Here is a 21,891-nt window from a genome sequence, read left to right on the forward strand (position 1 = left end):
ATGGAATAAGAGTTGGAAGAGCAGTTAATTATAGTGAAATTTGAAAGAGCTGCATTTAAAATCTGTTACAGAACGGGAATTTAGAGCAAACCACTTGAGAACACTTTTATCAGTCCTTCTCAGAGAGTGGTCCCCAGGGCAACAGCAGAAACAGTATCCAGGAAGTTGTGAGCATAGCAGCTTCTCATCCCACCCCTCTGCTGAAGCAGAAGGGCCAGGTCTGGGAGTTTAAAAGCCCTCTAGGAGATTCTGATATACATTAAATCTTGAGAACCACTGGGTGACCTCTTGCCTTATTTGTAAACACTCTGAGAAAAGTGAATCCTTCACAAAATTCTCCCTTATCTTATTGAACATTAGGCTAAGAAGTGGTCTAAGAGAGCATACAGAATAATTTCTAGATTTTACAGATCAGGAAACTGAGGCCCAGAGATTATTAATGGCAACTAAAATTTGGAGCAAAATGTTTTCTGGCATCAAAACCGAGATCCGTGATACAGAGTAAACACAGCCAGATGTTATTTTGCATATTTGAAATCAAGTTTCACTTTCACAGGACTTCCCTGGTGGCCCAGACAGTAAAGAATCCATCTGCAATGCGGGAGACATGGGTTCGATCCATGGGATTGGGAAGTCCCCTGAAGAAGGAAATGGCAAACCACCCCAGTATTCTTGCCTGGAGAATTCCATGGACAGAGGATCCTGGTGAGCTATAGTCCATGGTGTCACAAAGAGTCAGACATGACTGAATGACTAACACTTCACTTTTACAGGGTCCAATGTGTAAAAAACCCTTTCTATTTATGAAGAAATCCAGATGCAGCTGCAGAACCAATCATAGCTAAAGGCTAAGTTGAGACATTTGAAAGTGTTCTTGAGAGAGAAAAAGCCTTATTATTTCAGTGAGTAAATTGAATTCAGTGGCCAGAAACATTAGACTTGGCATCAGATTCAAACCAAAGCCAGCTCTCATTGATCCTTAACCAGCCTGAAACTAGAACTCTTTCTCTGCCCAGTCCCAAAAGCTTCTTGAGAGGATACATCAGTTTTCCAGGTAATACTGTCAGCCCAGAGTAATGGCTAAGAACCCGTGCTTATCATCCTGGGCAAGTTACCTCACCTCTCTGGACCTCAGTTTCTCCATCTACTTCAGAGGACTGTTGAGGGAAGTAATCATATGTTGCATGTAAAGTTCCTGGCATACTGCAAACGCTCTAAAAATGCTGCTGCCGGTGTCACCACTATAAATATGAGCAATCGCATCAGCAAACCCGCAGTGTGGACTGCTGACGAGCTATACCACACTTATGAAAAATGTGCCTCTACCAAAAGTCAGAAAGCTGTTTCCATTAAAACTGGTGTGTCTCTACTGGTCCCACCACACTGCTTCAACGTGATGCCAAGGCAGCAATAAGGAAGGGTGAAAGGCGTCATTAGTGCTCCAGTATAAGGGTCTCCAACTGCCCTATGGAGCAGTCCAGTCTTCACTGAGCCACACAGCAACGTGCCCTAACAACCGAGCAACCAGTCACAGCTGATGTGAGGCCCCCAAATAGCTGGTACCTCATCGACAGAGAAATTTTCCTGCAAATGTTCTCACCCAAGGAAAAGCTTCAGAATATCTTATAGTAGACTAATAAGAATTTTACGGATAGAGAAGTGTAGACAGTATATAGTTTTTCAGCTCCATGTGCCTAGTGGCAAAGGCTTTAAGCATAGCTCTTTGAGGGTAAAATACCCTGTTACGTCTTCAACCTTGTGATCAGGTCTAAAATTCCTTACCCTGCTGTGAAACTTGGCAGTTCGATAAGACTTGGGCGACAGATTGTACACCGTGTAGTGGTCAAGATGCCTGGAGTCCAAAAAGCTTCGAATATCATCAACCTGATTCCTGAATCCTATGTCAACACTGTCCAGAGGAAAGGACATCACTGGGAAGGTTAACACAGAAAGAAAATAGGTTAAACAGGTCTGCTGTCACAATGCGCAGCAGTTGAGAGCTGAGCCACTGAGCCGTTAATAAACGTGAGGAACTTACCAATAATCCTGGAGGTAACATAAGTGAAGTCTAAATCTCCCTTCGTGTAGCTAAAAGCAAAACAGGAAAGGGCATTCATTAAAACGGTCCAAATATCCCAAGATCTCTCTCTCAGTCACATGCACATCATATCCTGGGACATTTCCATCCAGTAGCCATATTTTGATTTCCCTCAAGGCCATCTTCTCTCTAACAAGGAAGCATTGCTGACAGAAGACAACCCACACCCTCAGGAGCCCACATCTACCCCTCCAAACGGGCACCCCCAAACCCTTCTGCCACTTCATGAACAGAACCCATCTCGGAAGAGAAAACATCGCTTATTTATTAACACTGATTGTCTCAGCCTCTTCACCTACAGGAAAACAGTTCTCCTTAGTGTCAGCAGCAAGGGGGTAGAAGAGGAAGTCATGGCGGAAAAACAAAAGACCCTTTTTTGAGGCCTATAAGGTGCTAGTTGGAGATTGAAAGTAAAGGATAAAATTATATTTGAACAAAAATTAAAATGCTGATTAATATATTGCACTACACATATGGATTTCTGCTTTAAAACCACATACTGTAACTAAATGGCAACCCACTCCAGTACTCTTGCCTGGAAAATCCCATGGACAGAGGAGCCTGGTGGGCTTCAGTCCATAGGGTCGCAAAGAGTCAGACACAACTCAAGTGACTTAGCATAGTATAGCACACTATAACTTAAAGGAACCCTAGAACTTTCTAATTCCTCATTTTAAAAAAAGAATTCATATGGCCCACTTGTAAAAGTTTCATACAGGGGAAGGGTAGGAAACTTCTCCCAGTAAATAAATTTTAAAGGGCTATTAAAATATAAAAACCAAATTCTGTTTTGAATACAATCCGTAAGTACTGCTTACTTGGATTGCATGTACATTATTATCTCACTTAATTCTTGAACTACTAAAGACATAAATCTTGGGGGGCTTCCCTGGTGGCTCAGAGGTTAAAGCGTCTGCCTCCAATGTGGTAGACCCAGGTTCTATCCCTGGGTTCGATCCCTGGGTCCGGAAGATCCCCTGGAGAAGGAAATGGCAACCCACTCCAGTATTCTTGCCTGGAGAATCCCATAGACGGAGGAGCCTGGTAGGCTAGAGTCCATGGGGCCACAAAGAGTCAGACTTAGCAGAGTATAAAAGTAAAGCTCCGAGAGGTTAGTTAATGTGCCTTAGGTTAACAAGGGCAGGTACTGCATTAGAATCCAGGAGGATGGATTTGAAAGCCAGGGATGGCAACCACTATCCTCTAATGTACCAGTGAGCCAAGTCCTCCTAGCCTGTGCTTGTAGCTTCTCAAAGCCTCAATCTGATGACTTCAATGGCATTCCTCAATCAGACCCCATGCAATTGCATCACAAAATTGATAGTCTTTGAGCCAGATAAGCAGTTGGCAGGTAACCAGATCCTCTGGGGGTGCAAAGTCCATTAACGTACAGGGAAGGATGCACATACCTGGTAACAGATTGTATAACTCTGGAAGACGTGTCTTTGAGAGTGTCTTTCAAGTTGTCCTTTAGGTTGCTAAAAAGCCTCCCTGCCCCTCCTTTCACCATGTCAAAAAGACCTCCGCCATAGCTGGGCTCCATGTCTGGAGACGAGGTACCTGCCAACGGAAATCAGAAAAAGAGGTAAGAGCAGAGAAAGAGGTAACGGGTTTCCCAGATGGCTCGATGGTAAAAAAAAAAAAAAAAAATCTGCGTGCCAATGCAAGAAATGCAGAAGACGCAGGTTCACCCTCTGGGTCTGGAAGATACCCGGGAGAAGGAAATGGCAACCCACTCCAGTACTCTTGCCTGGAGAATCCCATGGACAGAGGAGCCTGGTAGGCTACAGTCCATGGGGTCACAAAGAGTTGCACACGACTTAGCAATTGAGCACGCACGCACATGCACGTGCACGCACACACACAGAAGAAACCAATCTCTGTTCCTGGAACATACACAGACCATCTTTGGGAGTCTGGGACAGATATTTCTGCAAGTTATGTCACACTTCCAGAACTTACTGACTGATCAACAAGTGCTGCCGCTCCTCAAAGGAGACCAAGGAAAGTCCCTCCCCAAGTCCCTGAGCAGAAACCCCCAGAGCTGCACATCCAATACAGTAGCCACAGGGGCCGGCTGAGCACTGGAAATGCGGTTAGTCCACACTGAGACATGCTGTGAGTATTAAATACACATCCAGTGTCAAAGACAGTAAAAACGATGTAAAATATACATTTTTTACAATGATGACATGTTAAAATGACAGCATTTTAAGATATGCTGAATTGAAGATTATATTATTAAATTAATTTTATCATTTTTTACTTTTTAAAATATGTGAACACTAAAAAATTTTAAATTGCATATGTGTCCTACATTAAGCTTCTATCAGGCCGTGCTGAGGAAGAAAGAGCAGCAGTAGACTGAGAAGTGAGTTGAGGGCCTCCTCTTGCCATTGACGGAGTTAACATTGCTAGAAGACGCCTTCCTTGGCTATCCCATAAGGTAATAGTTCAATTCCATCCTGGGAAAATACCTTCTGAAGGGCCTTTATGACAGCTTTTGGGCCTGAGGATGCACAGAGGTCATCATTGGTGTTATCTGCCCAGTTTGTCAGGTTCTCCTCCCTGACATTTCCATAAAATTGTACTTTCTGCTCTTTGTGATTGGCTTCAGTCCAGAGTTTCTCAACCTCGACATTATTGACACCAGGGCCAAATAAATAGTTCTTTGCTGCGTGTGTGGTGGTGGAAGGGGATGGGGGGGTGAAAATTGTCCTGTGCATCGTAGGGCATTCAGCAGCATCCCTGAGCTCTAGTGACTAGAGTTCTCCCAGTAGCATCCCCCACCCCCAGTTATGACAGCCAAAGATGACCCTTGTTGTTCAGTCGCTGTCGTGTCCGACTCTTTGTGACCCCCATGGCCTGCAGCACGCCAGGCTTCCCTGTCCTTCATCATCTCCTAGAGCATGCCCAAACTCATGTCCATTGAGTCAGTGATGCCTCAACATTGGCAACATTAGCTCAGTTTGAAATCCAGCACTCTATGATTTGTGAGTGGAAGTGTTATGTATCACTTTCAGGATGGAGCACTGAACTGTTCGTTCTCATTAGTTCTCATTCTCATATTCGCTCTCTGCACAGCAGCTGGCAAGGTCTGAGACTGTTTCCTCTATCCAGGACTCCTGGGGCCCAGAGTAAGGAGCTGGTGGCAGAGCTCTCAGCTGACCCTTGATGAATATGTGGCATGAATGAGGAATATCCCTTTATTATTAGAAGCTACCCTGTTCCCATCTGGGGACTGTTTCTTACCATAGCATAACTTAGCTTATCAAGATTGATACATGAAGGAGGTAGGAATCTGTGCAGAGGAAGCTAATATAAACAACAGCCAGGCAGGTTGTACAGACCAGCAGGTACGTCTGGGTCCCTCTCACCTGGGTTCTGGCCCAGCCCTGCTATTCCTAACTGTAAGAACTTGGGAAGCCTTTCTAAGCCTCTTTCTTGCTGTCTATAAAATCTGGATAAAAATAATGCCTACTTCATCAGAAAACATTAAATGAGTGTATCTTAAGCTATTAGCGTAGTACCCACTATATTAAGGAGTAAACAGATTGCAGCTATACTATTTTTATGCTGCACCCTAAAATTCCTATGTTGCTATTTTTTCATCTTTGTTCACTTTTCAACTCTATGATGACAAAGGGCAAGAATGGCATCTCTTCTTTTTTTTTTTTTTAATGCAGTATCTGTTGTATACTTCAAAATATGTTAAGAGGATAGATCTCTGGCTCTCAGGTATAGTAGAACACAGGAACTTATTTAGTTTACAGGAGCAAACCTCTGTAACTCTGACTCTGTTGCTGACTAAGTTTCCCTTCATATCTCCCTCAGGACAGGGGGATGGATGCACATCTATGTTACAACTTGATCAGTTATTTTAAGTGACAGGTAGATACATGCATGTGAACAATGGTTAAATGTGTCTGTGGAAAGTCTGGAGAGGAAATTTAAAAACAAACCAACAAAAGAAGAAGATGGATCTCATGTTAAGTGTTCTTATAAAACAAAAAGCAAGCCACACAAAAGAACACAGGAAAATTTTTGGAAGTTGTAGTAATAGTATCATGACTATATGCATATATCTAAACTCATCAAGATGTATACATTAAATATGGTTATGTTTTATACATCAGTGATAACTCAATAAAACTTAAAAATTAACTGCCAGAAAAAGGAAAGTTGGGGGAGGAATTTATAGGTGAAAATGTCTTAAAAGACCAATCAACCAAGTACAATGCATGGAACTTAATCCAAGCAAACCATATAAAGTTAATGACAATTCTCTAGTGGTCCAGTGGTTGGGACTCTTGAGCTTCTACTGAAGCGGACATGGGTTGGAGCCCTCATCAGAGCCAAAAAATTACATAAATAAATAAAAAGTTAATGACATGGGCAATAAGGATTTGAACAATTAACTGGGTATTCAACATTAAGGATTTATTGTTAATTTTTAGGTATAATAATGATATTGCAGTTATATTACATGTAGTCCTTATCTTTTATAGCACTGAAATATTTATAAATTTAAAATTGCAGTGTTTTATATTTTTAAAAACAGAGAATAATAAAATATTCATGTAATAAAACCCTGAATTGTTAACACATACAGCACTATTTGCTAGGTATTATTTTAAACATCTTACCTATGCTCACTCATCCCAGCAGCATAATTATGAGATATATAATAGTATTTTTCCATTTCATACACTAAAAAAACCGGGGCACAGAGGTTAAGCCACTTGTCTAAGGGTGGTATACAGCTCATCGGCTAGTAAGTCTTGGGCAGAGTTTGGGATTTGAGCCCTACGCAACCTGGACAAATGTATCCCTCTTTCCTCTCCTAATACTATCTTGAATTTGATATTTATTATTCCAAATAATTTCTTTAAACTTTTCTTACATATGTAGGTATCCATAGGTAATACATTAACACTGCTTTTCATGTTTTCAAACTGCATCCTCCTTAACACTTAGTATGGTCAGACTTTAACATTTTTACCAACCTGGTGAATGAGACAACATCTCCTTTTGGTCTTATTTGTGGTTTCCCTAATTATCAGAAGAGGAGGTATCTTTTGTTGTGTTTACTGGCCAGGTAGTTGTTCTTTAAACCATACTTCACTATGTCTACTAAACTCCTATGAGCTGCAGGAGTTCAAACATACACCTATAAATACATGCTGACTGTGATGTGTTTATCCCTTGATCACAAGAGCTTCTGATGGCCAAGTCACCATTAGCCATCTATTTGAAAACAAGGCTCTATTAGAAATTGCAAAGAACAATCAATGAACAGACACATGAATAAAAACTTGTAATGTCTACCACCTACCGAGTTCTCTCAAGCACCAGAAACTCCACTTGGACTTTTATGCTAGTACAGTTTCACGCTGTGGGAGGTGAGGAGGGAGCTTATTATCCCCATTTTAAAGGCAAAGAAACAGAGGCTCCAACAGGGGAAGCAACTCACCTAAGATCTCAGCTAAGGCGCAACAGAGCCAGGGATTCAAGCCCAAGTCTGCGCCATTCCAAAGTCTATGCCGCTTCTCCCATCTCACAGCCCTCCACAGCTCCATTCCAGTCCACAGTTTCAACAGCCGTATTCAGGGGGATCCTCACCTGCCTCACACACAGCCATCCCTCTCCAATTCCTTGCTCCTCTCCACCTCCCACATGTCTGCCTTTCATCTGGCTGCTCTCAGCAGCAGCTGTCCTCCCAACAAGCCCTCTCACAAATCACTGCATCTGTCAGACCAACCAAACCAATCTCATTACTCTGGCAGCTGAGCCTCTGTCGCCCCCACTGCTTCACAGCCCTACATAATTGCCAGGAGCCAGTCCAACGAGCAGCTCCTCCTAGGCGAGGGCTAGGGCCACAGATCTAAGAATGTTCTCTTGTGTTCTGCTTCTGTAAGAAAAAGGCCATATTATTTCCCTTTAAACACACTCACACATAAAAATCTGCATTGTGTTTTCATTTTAAATACAGCAAGGATAGAGCAACATATGCTTATAAATCCTCATTTCCATCCCAAGTTACCATTCCAGCCTGAACACCCTTCTCATGTATTATTGTTCTAAGAGATGACACCAAAGTGATTATTCAGACCTCTCTCTGACTCTCAATTTCATGCTGGAATAGAACTCCAAGACATCAACCTATTAAAAGATATAAATATCCTTGATAATCTAAAAAATCAGGCTCTTATCATCACTCAGGCTACATGCTCTGTTCATTAGAGCCTTGGAACCCTGCAGAAACCAGAACCATCTGGCAGAGCTACAACGTCTGTAACCTCTAGCTACCCAAGTTATATGTCAAACTAACCAGGACACAAAAAAGAAAAGAAAGACACTATCTGACATTACAGGGCTTTGAGGAGGGTATTTTGGCTTTCCCTAATGAGCTATGTGAGTCTCAGAAGCACAGAATCTCAAAAGGATTTTGGAGACTCAGCTTGTTAAGAGGAAAAACAGAAAGTCTTCGAAAAGTGACATAACAGAGAGAGAAACAGTGACATGCAGAAAGAAGACAGTGACTAATGGATCAGGGGTTGACAAACCACAGTCTATGGGCCAAATCCAGTCTGCTGTCTGTTTTTACACAGTCTGTGAAATAAGAATGGCTTTTACCACTTTTAAATGATTGGGGAAAAAGTCAAAAGAAGAATAATGTTAAACACAGTTAAAAACTACAGGAAGGTCAAATTTCAATGTTTATAAGTATAGTCTTAGTAGAACACAGCTACATTCATTCATTTACACACTGTCTATGGCTTCTTTCATGCTACGATGGCCAAGATGAAGAGCTGCCATAGAGACCTTATGGCTCATAAAATCTAATGCACTCACTATCTGGTCTTTTATAGAGAAAGTTTTTTAATCCTTGCACTAAATGGTTGAAAGAGTCTGCATTCTTAGGAATCCAGATCTTGCCACCTCTAACATTTTTCTAAATGCTTCATGCAAAGAACATACACCCTGGGTTTAGAAAGAGTCTTTGGAGATTTGAAGGTCTAAGAGGGTGGGAGGTCAGAGTTGAGAGAGCATGAGAATGCCACCAAGGAGAAAGAGTCCAGGTCTGTGCCACTAAGGCTCCAGGTAGGATCCTGTTCTGTGATGTCTTTTCATTTTAAAATCCAATCCCACCCAAGATAAGCATAAGAGAAGTGCACTTTGCCCCCGTGTCACGTCTAAGGATGTGATAAACAAGTTTTTCTTGGGACTCCTAATGTTTAGGAAACTAGAAACAGCATCCTATCTCCCCCAAGTCATGAGAACTCACCGTGGCTATGACTTGACCTGTTCTTACTCACAGAGTGACATCAAATTTATCTCTCCTGGGAGAGAGTCTCTTCCCACAGGTCTATTAGTCAGCTGCTTGCTCATTTACTTATACTAAGTATCAGTCCAAAAAGATTTGCGATGATCAAAAATGCGCTCAATAAAGGACAGAAATGGTATGGACCTGACAGAAGCAAAAGATATTAAGAAGAGGTGGCAAGAATACACAGAAGAACTGTACAAAAAAGATCTTCATGACCCAGATAATCACAATGGTGTGATCACTCACCTAGAGCCAGACATCCTGGAATGTGAAGTCAAGTGGGCCTTAGAAAGCATCACTACAAACAAAGCTGGTGGAGGTGATGGAATTCCAGTTGAGCTATTTCAAATCCTGAAAGATGATGCTGTGAAAGTGCTGCACTCAATATGTCAGCAAATTTGTAAAACTCAGCAGTGGCCACAGGACTGGAAAAGGTCGGTTTTCATTCCAGTCCCTAAGAAAGGCAATCCCAAAGAATGCTCAAACTACCGCACAATTGCACTCATCTCACACGCTAGTAAAGTAATGCTCAAAATTCTCCAAGCCAGGCTTCAGCAGTACGTGAACTGAGAACTTCCACATGTTCAAGCTGGTTTTAGAAAAGGCAGAGGTACCAGAGATCAAATTGCCAATATCCGCTGGATCATCGAAAAAGCAAAAGAGTTCCAGAAAAACATCTATTTCTGCCTTATTGAATATGCCAAAGCCTTCAACTGTGTGGATCACAAGAAACTGTGGAAAATTATGAAAGAGATGGGAATATCAGACCACCTGACCTGCCTCTTCAGAAACCTGTATGCAGGTCAGGAAGCTACAGTTAGAACTGGACATGGAACAACAGAAGGGTTCCAAATAGGAAAAGGAGTACGTTGAGGCTGTATATTGTCACCCTGCTTATTTAACTTATATGCAGAGTACATCATGAGAAACACTGGGCTGGAAGAAGCACGAGCTGGAATCAAGATTGCCGGGAGAAATATCAATAATGTCAGATATGCAGATGACACCACCCTTATGGCAGAAAGTGAAGAGGAACTAAAAAGCCTCTTGATGACAGTGAAAGAGGAGAGTGAAAAAGTTGGCTTAAAGCTTAACATTCAAAAAACTAAGATCATGGCATCTGGTCCCATCACCTCATGGGAAATAGATGGGGAGACAGTGGAAACAGTGGCTCCAAAATCACTGCAGATGGTGACTGCAGCCATGAAATTAAAAGACGCTTGCTCCTTGGAAGCAAAGTTATGACCAACCTAGATAGCACATTAAAAAGCAGAGACAATACCTTGCCAACAAAGGTCCATCTGGTCAAGGCTATGGTTTTTCCAGTGGTCATGTATGGATGTGAGAGTTGGACTGTGAAGAAAGCCGAGCGCCGAAAAATTGATGCTTTTGAACTGTGGTGTTGGGGGAGACTCTCGAGAGTCCCTTGGACTACAAGGAGATCCAACCAGTCCATCCTAAAGGAGATCAGTCCTGGGTGTTCATTGGAAGGACTGATGCTGAAGCTGAAACTCCAATACTTTGGCCACCTCATGCGAAGAGCTGACTCATTGGATAAGATCGTGATGCTGGGAGGGATTGGAGGCAGGAGGAGACGGGGACAACAGAGGATGAGATGGCTGGATGGCATCACCAACTCGATGGGCATGAGTCTGAGTAAACTCCGGGAGTTGGTGATGGACAGGGAGGCCTGGCATGCTGCAGTTCATGGGGTCGCAAAGAGGCAGACACGACTGAGTGACTGAACTGAACTGATTGTTATTTAGAATTTAAAAAATAAATGTAGTTCTCAGCTCAGTTCAGTTTAGTTGCATCCAACACTTTGCAACCCCATGAACTGCAGCTCACCAGGCCTCCTTGTCCATCCCCAATTTCTGGAGTCTACCCAAACTCAAGTCCATTGAGTCTACCCAAACTCATGTCCATTGAGTCGGCGATGCCGTCCAACCATCTCATCCTCTGTTATCCCCTTCCCCCCTGCCCTCAATCTTTCCCAGCATCAGGGTCTTTTCAAATGAGTCAACTCTTCGCATCAGGTGGCCAAAGTATTGGAGTTCCAGCTTCAACATCAGTCCTTCCAATGAACACCCAGAACTGATCTCCTTTAGGATGGACTGGTTGGATCTCCTTGCAGTCCAAGGGACTCTCAAGAGTCTTCCCCAACACCACAGTTCAAAAGCATCAATTCTTCTGCACTCAGCTTTCTTTATAGTCCAACTCACATTCATACATGACTACTAAGAAGACCAGAAAAATGTTAAGGCTGGCCTTAACTGCCTTAATGTAACTAGAAATATAAGAAAAGTAATTGTGGGTATTTTTCATAATCATCTAATTGATTTGTTAGCTGTGGACAAAACACCCTGAGAAACATTGTGAAATAAGAAGGCAGATGTTGACAGAGGCCTTATCTTGTAAAGTCCATAATGCACAGTAGGCATTCCCCATATATGCTTTCACTGCTAATGCAATAGATATAATATGCTTATGACACTCTAGGCTGCATATAATTTCACTTGGTAACCCCTAAGAAAGGATGTTCCTCCATAAAGTACAGTCACCAAAAGAAAAAGAAGGTATGCAAATATTTATGCAAAAAGATGTTCACTGAGACTTCCGTGGTTAAAAATCTGCCTTCCCATGCAGGGGATGTGGGTTCGATCCCTGGTGAGGGAACTAAGATATCCCACAAGCCATGGGGCAACTAAGCCCATCTGCTGTCAGACAGCCTGAGTGCTGAAACTAGAGAAGCCTGCAAGCTGCAGGCTGCAATGAAGACCCAGTGCAGCCAAAAAAAAAAAAAAAATGTTCACTGAGTTATTGCTTACAATGGCAAGAGACAATAAAGGATGTATTGTCCCACAGTAAGAAATTGGTTGAGTATCTCTAAGAATGTAACTAGTTCCTAGTTATTAAATTAGCTATTAACATCACTTTGTAGAAGAGTACAGATGCTCATGACAAAAGGCTAAATGAGAGATAAAGAGGATACAAAAATGCACAGTACAATCTAATTTTTGCAAAAGAAAAATATTTGAGTTTAGAGAAAGAATTCAGATGATTTAATAAACATAAAATAAAAATAACAGCAATTCAAACTTTCTGAATTGCTGGCACCAATCTAAACTCTTTATGCAGCGTGTGTGCTCAGTCATGTCTGACTCTTTGTGACTCCATGGACTGTAGTCTGCCAGTCTCTTCCATCCATGAGATTTCCCAAGCACGAATACTGGAGTGGGTTGCCATTTCTACTCCAGGGGATCTTCCTGACCCAGGGATTGAACCCAAGTCTCCTGTGTCTCCTGCATTGGCAGACAGATTCTTTACCACAGTGCCACCTGGGAAGGTCAAATTCTTTATACTGTGCTGTGCTTAGTCGCTCAGTCATGTCTGACTCTTTGCAACCCCATGGAGAGTAGTCTGCCAGGCTCCTCTGCCCATTGGGATTCTCCAGGCAAGAATACTGGATTGGGTAGCCTATCACTTCTCCAGGGAATCTTCCCCCAACTCAGGATTCAAACCAGGGGTATCCCACATTGCAGGCGGATTCTTTACCAGCTGAGCTACCAGGGAAGCCCCAAGTTCTTTATAGAGAGATTTAATCTTCACACCCATCCTATGAAGGAGATACCAGACTATCTGAATTTTCCACAGGAAGAAACTGAAGCAAAGAAACATCAGTGACTCACCCGAAGTCCCACAGTTAGTAAACCAGGATTCTACTCAGGCAGGCTGCTCGAGAGTTCAGGCTCTTAGCTGCAACATTTTCAATTTTATTTTAATATATTTATTTTTTGGCTATGCTTCAATGCATGTGGGATCTTAGCTCCCCAACCAGGGATGAAACCCAGGCCCCCTGCAATGGAAGCACAGATTCTTAACCACTGGACCACCAGGAAAGTCCAAGCTGCTACATTTTCAAAATAGTTACAGCAATTATATCTAAGTGGGAGAATGATAAGTGATTTTTTGTTGCTAGACTATAACTTCTAAGCTTTCTGTAATTTATATTCATTAGGTTTATAACTTAAAACATGTTATATAAAATAAAGACAACAGCCAAGTGATCCAACATTAAAATTCAGTTTGTCCTTCAATGGATGTAGAGACCTCCCTCCTCTGCACGTGATGCATAGTAGTTCACGGTCACACAGGAGTTTCTCATCCCAGCCTGTGAGATATAAGCAAATGTTGCCCATAAGCCCTTGAGTATTTGCAGGCAGATTCTTTACCGTCTGAGCCACCAAGTAAGCCCCTGAGCAGCCCTATAGAGATCTTTAACTCCAATCAGGCTGGGAACCTACCATGAACATTTTTCAGTACTTGACTCTATTTCTAAGACCTAAGACCTGCTCCATCATGGTAGTAACTGTCTCACCTCTGTTAAGATAATCCAGTACATTAAGAACAAGGAAAAGATGGCAAAGGACTCTTGGTAACAGTTAAAGTTCCTGGGACATCAGCCTTCCACAGTGGGTTCTTTGGGCCTCCACAAAGACATTTCTACACAGCATCATCTTTCCCATCTCTGGAAAGTCTTTGTCATTCAGTTCTAGTTATTATGAATCATTCCATAGTGTTCAAGATCAGCCAATATGAGGAATAACTGATCATCTAAATTCTGACATGTTTATCTCTTCATATTCACATTCTTTCGCACCAACAGGGCATTTTCCTTTGTACTTATCTAAGTGCCATGAAACTACAAATGTCCTCCTGGCTTCTACAAAGTTGGGATAGAAATTCCCAAAACTAAAGGAACCTTGAAGAGATGCACCATTAGCCCCTATGCTAGGAAAATACTCTTTCTTCTCCTCAATACTTGGCAAGGGGGCAAAGAACCAGTGCCATCACCACAGAAGGCTTTATCTTCCCTGTTTTATAGCAGATTCTTCAAACTCTTGGCTTCCATCATTCAAGAAACGGATTACATGGGGATAACATCTAGATATATCATGAAAAAGCCTGCTACCTTGGCTTCTAAAATCAAAGACTGATTAAACATCATTCCCAATTCATCTCAGTTCAAGGAATCTTAAAGAAAAAAGGATGGACTTTGGGCAGAGAGATCTTAGACTGAAGACTTAATTTTTTCACTTAAAATCTCTGTGACTCTACACATGATTTTTCACTCTTTTAAAGCTGCTTCTGCCTTTGCAAATTGGAACAAATTAAGAAAAAAAGCTTCCCTACATGTCTGATGGTGTCAAAAAGATCAAATGAGATTATGTATGTCAATGTGATTTTTAAGTAGTAAGATTTTCTAAAACAATCAGAAATTTTAATTCTTATAAATTCAGTTCTCATACAAATGAATCAGTGGACTGGATTCAGTTCATTTCAGTTGCTCAGTCATGTCCAACTCTTTGCAACCCCATGGACTGCAGCATGCCAGGATTCCCTGTCCAGCAGCAACTCCTGGAGTTTACTCAAACTCATGTCCATTGAGTCGGTGATGCCATCCAACCACCTCATCCTCTGTCATCCCCTTCTTCTCATGCCTTCAATCTTTCCCAGCATCAGGGTCTTTTCAAATGAGTCAGTTCACATCAGGTGGCCAAAGTATTGGAGTTTCAGCTTCACCATCAGTTCTTCCAATGAATATTCAGGACTGATTTCCTTTAGGATGAACTGGTTGAATGTCCTTGCAGTCCACTGGACTCAAGAGTTTTCTCCAACACCACAGTTCAAAAGCATCAATTATTTGGCATTTAGCTTTCTTTATAGTCCAACTCTTGCATCCATACATGAGTACTGGAAAATCCAAAGCTTTGACTAGATGGACCTTTGTTGGCAAAATAATGTCTCTGCTTTCTAATATGCTGTCTAGGTTGGTTCTAACTTTTTTCCCAAGGAGCAAGCATCTTTTAGTTTCCTGGCTGCAGTAACCAGAGGGTTCAGACAAACCTTGTGCACACCAGGACCCAGAGACCCCACAGAGACTGAGACAGAGCTGTGTCTGAATGTCCCCTGTGCAGGTACGGGTCAGCAGTGGACTGCCACAGGGGCAGGGGCTCTGGGTGCAGCAGACCGGGATATGGCACAAGCCCTCTTGGAGGAGGTCACAGTAAGCTCACCATAGAGCCACGAGAACTTACCCTGGACTGGGGAAACAGACTCATGGAGGACACAAACAAAACCTTGTGTATGCCAGGACCCAGGAGAAGAGCAGTGACCCACAAGAGACTGACCCAGACTTGCCCATAAGTGTCCAGGAGTCTCCAGTGGAGGCGTGGGTCGGTGGTGGCCGGCTGCAAGGTTGGGAGCACTGAAAGAAGCAGTGTGTGCATGGGACCTTTTGAAGGAGGTCACCATTATCTTCATCACCTCCACCAAAGTTTGGCCTCAGGTCAAATAACAGGGAGGGAACACAGCCCCGCCTATCAACAGAAAATTGGATTAAAGATTTACTGAGCATGGCCCCACCCATCAGAACAAGACTCAGTTTCCCCCTCAGTTTCCCTGGTGGCTCAGATGGTAAAGCATCTGCCTGCAATGCAGGAGACCTGGGTTCAATCCCTGAGTTGGGAAGATCCCCTGGAGAAGGAAATGGCAACCCATTCCAGTATTCTGGCCTGGAAAATCCCATGGATGGAGGAGCCTGGTAGGCTACAGTCCATGGGGTTGCAAACAGTCAGACACGACTGAGCAACTTCACTATCTTTCTTTCTTTTCCCCCTCAGTCAGTCTCTGCCATCAGGAAGCTTCCATAAGACTCTTATCCTTCTCCATCAGAGGGCAGAAAAAATGAAAACCACGATCACAGAAAACTAACCAATATGATCATATGGACCACAGCTTTGTCTAACTCAATGAAACTATGAGCCATGCCATGTAGGGCACCCAAGATGGACAGGTCATGGTGGAGAGTTCTGACAAAACGTGATCCACGGAGAAGGGAATAGCAAACCACTTCAGTATTCTTGCCTTGAAAACCCCATGAACAGTATGAAAAGGCAAAAAGGTAGGATTGGATTAGAGATAACAAATTTCATAGGAAAAAATGCTATGAAATGTATGTTACCCTATGCCAAACAAAGGTTTAAAGCCACCACACTCAAAATATGGTGTTTAAGTGAAAACAGGGATAGGAGTCAACTTCTGCTTCTAGCTGGATATATAGACTATTGAAGTTAAACAATTTATCAAGGTATTGATATCCTTATCTGCAAACTGGAAGCTTTAATAGAATCTCACATAGGATCGCAGTGAGGATTATATAAGACAAAGTTCTACAAACTTTCAGCACAGTGCCTGGAGTGTTGTGCACACTTATTAAATGATAGCTACAAGGTGGCTCTGGGGAATGAAAAGAATAAAGCCATGAAAATGCTGTCTCCAGCAGAATTAAACAGCCTCAGCAATTAAAAAAAAAAAAAAGAAGGCCATGCTGTTCAGTCTCAGGTTTGATGAAGACAGACAGTAGGGACATGTGCGACAAGGACAGAATCTCTTTCCAGAGCCTCTGCTACAGCACATATTAATTCTTCACATTTGATAGTCCAGAATCATGAGTGTTTAACAGAGGTGAATCTCTTCATAGTTCTGGGGTTTCCTCTTCCCACCCTGAAGTAATCTGGTATGCAATATGGGGAGCAATTATATGCTATTTGCACAACTAATGTTCAGATTCACACAGAATCAAAAATACTGGCTTTTGAAATACTGAAATACTTCTGTACTATTTGGCACATAACATGAGCTATCAAACTATAAGTCATTTGATGACATTGCACAGCAGTGGCCCTAGACATGGACCAGTCTGGCAGCTGCACAACAGACCAAGGGGGCAGAGGCCTCGGTGTGTGTAGCGTCCACCAGCAGTTCTAAAGGAACTCAGCACTGGCAGGCACAGGTCACGAAGCAGATGAAGCCAATGACGCTGGCTTTGAGCATCCAAACCAGGAAGGACCCTCAACGTGCAGCACAGTCCGGACACGTCAACAGCACTCTCAGGCCTTCTTGTACCGAAATAATGTGCCTCTTTGACAGTCAATTTATCAGGGATGTTGCAGGAAGGACCCGATGCCATTCCCTACATCAAACCAACAGTTGTAAATGCGGATCATTTAGCTAGTGAAAAAGGTACTCCAGAGAACGTCCCAAATCAATACAAAAGATGGACATCTGAATGATAAATAATGTGTGCTATAAATACTATCACATAGTTAACAGTTATATGTGCATGTATATATTTGCTTGTTTAGAGAATATGCTCTATACTATATATTTATATTTATATATATATATATTTTTTTAAATCATCGATTTTATACCTTATATTTTAGAGAATGTATTTTATATAATTTATATATTAACATATCATCATGAGAGTTATTAAAGATTTCATTATCACTCCTGATACCATCACACCAGTATATACAATATTTCTGCACCCACTTTCAGGACTTTGATGGGAGGGGCAACCCCAGATCCTCGCAGAGCAATGAGGCCATAAAAGAATCACAGACTCAAGGTCTCAAAGAAGATGGAAATGGATTGTTGTCTCTTTCAGTTGTAAAATTCTTGGAGATTATCAACATTGTAAAAAGGTCATCTGTGAAGCACATGCCCTAGACCAGGCACGCTGCTAAGCAGTGTCCATACATGACTAAATTAGGCCTTCACAGTAAGCCTGGCGGCCCTTGGGAGTCCCGCTGAGAAAACTGAGGCTTTGGTGAAGTTTAGTAACCATGGTGGCAGAATGAAAGTGAATCTAGGTTTAGCTGGATTCAAGGCCTCTGCTTATTTATTTATTTGGCTGCACTGGCCTTTGTGGCAGCATACAGGTTTAAACAAGATTTTAAAATTTATATATATAGTTGCTGTTATTAGTTGAAATATCCAGGATCTAGTTTCCTGACCAAGGCTTGAACCTGGGTCCTCTGCATTGGGAGCCCAGAGACTTAGCCACTAGACCACTACAGAAGTCCCCAAAGCCTTTTCCCCTACCCTCCTTCCCATTCTGAAGTCTTGCATAAGGACTCTGTCCCTATTCTTGCACCTCACTTTGCTCCTCCATCCTAGGATGTGGAGTAGTCTAACACAAAGTTATATGTGAATGAGTCTGACCCATGCACCTTAATCCCAGCACTTTGGGTCTTCAGTAACAGGGAAAATGTTCCATGCTTCCTCACACCTTCCTAAAATCTTAGCACAATACCTGGCACACAGTAAGCACTCAATAAATAGACATGAAACTGGGCTGCTGCAGAATGCAAGAATCAGAGAGAAGATGGCAGAGGTGGCAAGGAAGACCAAACAGATCAACCTTGAGAAAGACTTTGTCTTGGCATTACTGTAGGCCACAAATATAACCAGGTGCTTTCACTGTCTCCTCATATTTCTCTGAATTTCTGATTGTAGCACTGTATCATCCAGCACCCACTCAGCATGCTTCCCTGAAAGATGAAGATTTCATGAAACTTAACAAGAGCTGGTTGTATTTGCTGCCTACAGTTTTTATATTCAGACAGATAAGAGAAGCTAATAAATAACCATCTCTAGCTCCTCTTTCCTGAAAGGATCCAAGATATTAAAAAAAGGATGATAAGAGTAGAAAGAATGAGAAATAGAGTCAAAGTGAAGACCACACTGAGACTGAAATTGACTCTGCTGTAGAAAAAGGCAAGGCACAGTGATCATACACAGGCTGGTAATGCTAGGAAAATCTCAGTAAAATGGATGTAACACGTTTTCGTTCAGGGATTGATTGTCAGAGTCAGGCTACATTTGTCAATCCAAATTCTACACAGTAAATTCTCATAAAAACAATGCATGGATATTGCTTATTTTGATTCAACAAATATTTTAGGCACTCATGGTATATACCAGGGGAACAGATCTGTCTAGCAGATCTCTACTCTCCAAAACTTGGGCTAAATAAAGAGGTTCCCCTTTATGAAACAATAATGAGCAAATCTAATGAAATCAGAACCCTCAGTGGAATTCTGAAGAAACAGAAAATGTTCTGCCCACCACAAGGCCTCTCAACTCCAGGAAGTGAGGGACCATCACATTTTTTTCCTCTTTAACAAAAGGTCAAGGCTTAAATTGCATTAAATGGACTATGACATTTCCCTTCTAATGACTAGTCTTGTTGCCTGGAACAGAGAAAACAACACTGTCCATGATGGAGTACAGAGAAAGTAAAAGACTGATGGTTTGCTGAAAGAATACTGCCAAGAACAAAAGATCAAGCAAAATGTTCTTTTCATCATGTGGGTTCCATTTAATTGGGAGAGGGGAGGCAATAGAGGCCTCAAAGAGTGACTAAGAACCCAACCGTCCTCCCAAACAACTCCTGTGTTGAGTCATTCAGTCGTGTCCAACTCTTTGTGACCCTATGGACTGCAGCCCACCAGGCTCCTCTGTCCATGGGATTCTCCAGGCAAGAATACTGGATTGGGTTGTCATTTCCTCCTCCAGGAGATCTTCCCAACCCAGGGATTGAACCCACATCTCCTACATCTCCAGTATTGCAGGTAGGTTCTTTATCTGCTGAGCCATTTTCCCAGATACACCAAGAATCTTAGGAAAGCACTGTCTGTTATGCAGATGAAGTTCTAAGAGGACTCTCTCAACCTCCCTCCTTCCAATAAGACTGTCCTCTCTTAGCTCTTCATAGATGAAATTCTAGAAGTATCACTGTAAGCAGATTTCTGAGAGAATGCTCCCACCACTGCTCTCCAAAGGAGCAGCACTATCGTGGATGGATCTTGTTTGTTGTTTACAAACTCAGAGCAGATGCATACATACTACACACAACACAGATGCTGCACATACACCAAAGGAGCCTCACTACATGCAAAGCATCATGCAGTACCCCCACACAATAAACTGACAGGTATTTTTGCTCTTATTTTTCAGATAAGGTAAGTGGGTCTCAAGGAGGCAGATTCATTCATGCAAGGTTTCACAGGAAATATGAAATACGTTGAGATGGTAAGTCATTTGTCCAAGGGACCAACTATAGTGCACACTGCACCAGAATATCATGCTGTTTCCTCAGGGAATTGGGAGGAGGTAGAGGGTGTGTTGGGGCTTCCCTGCTGGCTCAGTGGTAAAGAATCCGCCTGCAATGCAGGAGACCCAGGTTTGATTCCTGGGTGGGGAAGATTCCCTGGAGAAGGGTATGGACACCCCTCCAGCATTCTTGCCTGGAGAATTCCATGGACAGAGGAGCCTGGCAGGCTACAGTTCATAGGGTCACACAGAGTCAGACACGAATGAAGCAACTAAGCAGCCGCAGAAGCTGTGTTACAGAAAGGAGGGAGGTGAGCTAGGGAAGGTGAGTGGGCCTCAGAACCCAGGAGGACTGAAGGTCAAGCGAAAGAGTAAGAACTTTTGCCTGTTCTCTATATAACTGCTTGTGGGATTTGGTCCTCACACTGACATGACAAATGACCAAAAAACGGTTATCAGCAGATTTCTAAGAAATCATTCGCAGAACAGATTAATGCTGCCTCAGACCAACGGAATTCCCCAGGGTTAGCACACACACTTGAGGACACATTTCAAAAGCCAGAATTCCATCTGAGGGCACCTGAAGGAAATTTCAAGGCAGTACCTTCAGCATCTAATCATCAGATAAATGTATTAGTAGGAGTCTTTGATGGGCAGCCTCTGGAGTAAGCTGTGCCAAGCATAAAGATGTTCAGTGAGGCTCCATGAACTCAGAGTGAGGATACATCTAAATGCTAACTCAACAGGGAACGTGGAAATGCTCTGAAGGTGAATCCTGGGACAAAAAACAATAAAACAAAACCCCACAGCAAGCTATCGGAGGAAAATCTGCTACTTAAGTGCAAAGAGAACCTACGATTCCTCATTTCACTGGTTCCAGTGAAACTGGGATGGACTTGTCTGGGAGACATTCTCATAAAGGCCTCACCACTACCCTCTCCTTTGGAAAAACCAAACACAGAGCAAATTCAATCAAAGGTAATGATGGGAGATACATAGATCTGGCCTCAGCATGCAGCAGATGTGAGCTGGAGCTCAAGGACACCTTTACCTGATGACTATAGTTTGTTTTCCAGCATTTCTTCAGACCCCTCCCCAACTCAAAAAACGCCCGAACACATATTACTTGTCCCAGAGAGTCTCAACTCAACAATAAGCACTCCCAGAAAATCAGGAAAAGAGAAGCATTTGGTACCAGCATAATATAATTGAAAGGACCGAGGCTTTGCAAATACACAGACCTGCCTGGGCTTCCTGACACTGACCTTCCTTCCTTATCACCTGTGTAACAACAGGCAGGCTAATTAATCTAAGCCTCGGTTTCCTCAACAGTAAAATGGGGACAGAGAATATCTTCCTTCCATGTATGTGATAGACTTTAAACAACATAATGACAGATAAACATCTGTCACTTGGAAGGCAATCATAATCAGTATTTTCCTATACATGCCTGTCTTCTTATCCCCTGTTGGAAACTGGAAGTGATCCTCCTGAGCAG

General features: G+C 42.5%; 1 protein-coding gene across 3 annotated transcripts in view; it reads right to left on the bottom strand.

The window, feature by feature from the left end:
- Window positions 1-21,891, bottom strand: part of DNAJC6 (DnaJ heat shock protein family (Hsp40) member C6) — a 174,175-nt gene that overhangs the window by 57,225 nt on the left and 95,059 nt on the right. For all 3 annotated transcript variants that reach the window (XM_020877759.2, XM_020877760.2, XM_020877758.2), the window contains exons 2-4: window positions 3,508-3,658; window positions 2,039-2,088; window positions 1,783-1,931 (exon numbers count right to left, since the gene is read on the bottom strand). In XM_020877759.2, coding sequence (XP_020733418.2) covers window positions 1,783-1,931; window positions 2,039-2,088; window positions 3,508-3,658 — 350 coding nt within the window. The remainder of the gene's footprint in view (window positions 1-1,782; window positions 1,932-2,038; window positions 2,089-3,507; window positions 3,659-21,891) is intronic.

This window comes from Odocoileus virginianus, chromosome 5 (genome assembly GCF_023699985.2).
Source record: "Odocoileus virginianus isolate 20LAN1187 ecotype Illinois chromosome 5, Ovbor_1.2, whole genome shotgun sequence".
Classification (NCBI taxonomy): domain Eukaryota; kingdom Metazoa; phylum Chordata; class Mammalia; order Artiodactyla; family Cervidae; genus Odocoileus; species Odocoileus virginianus.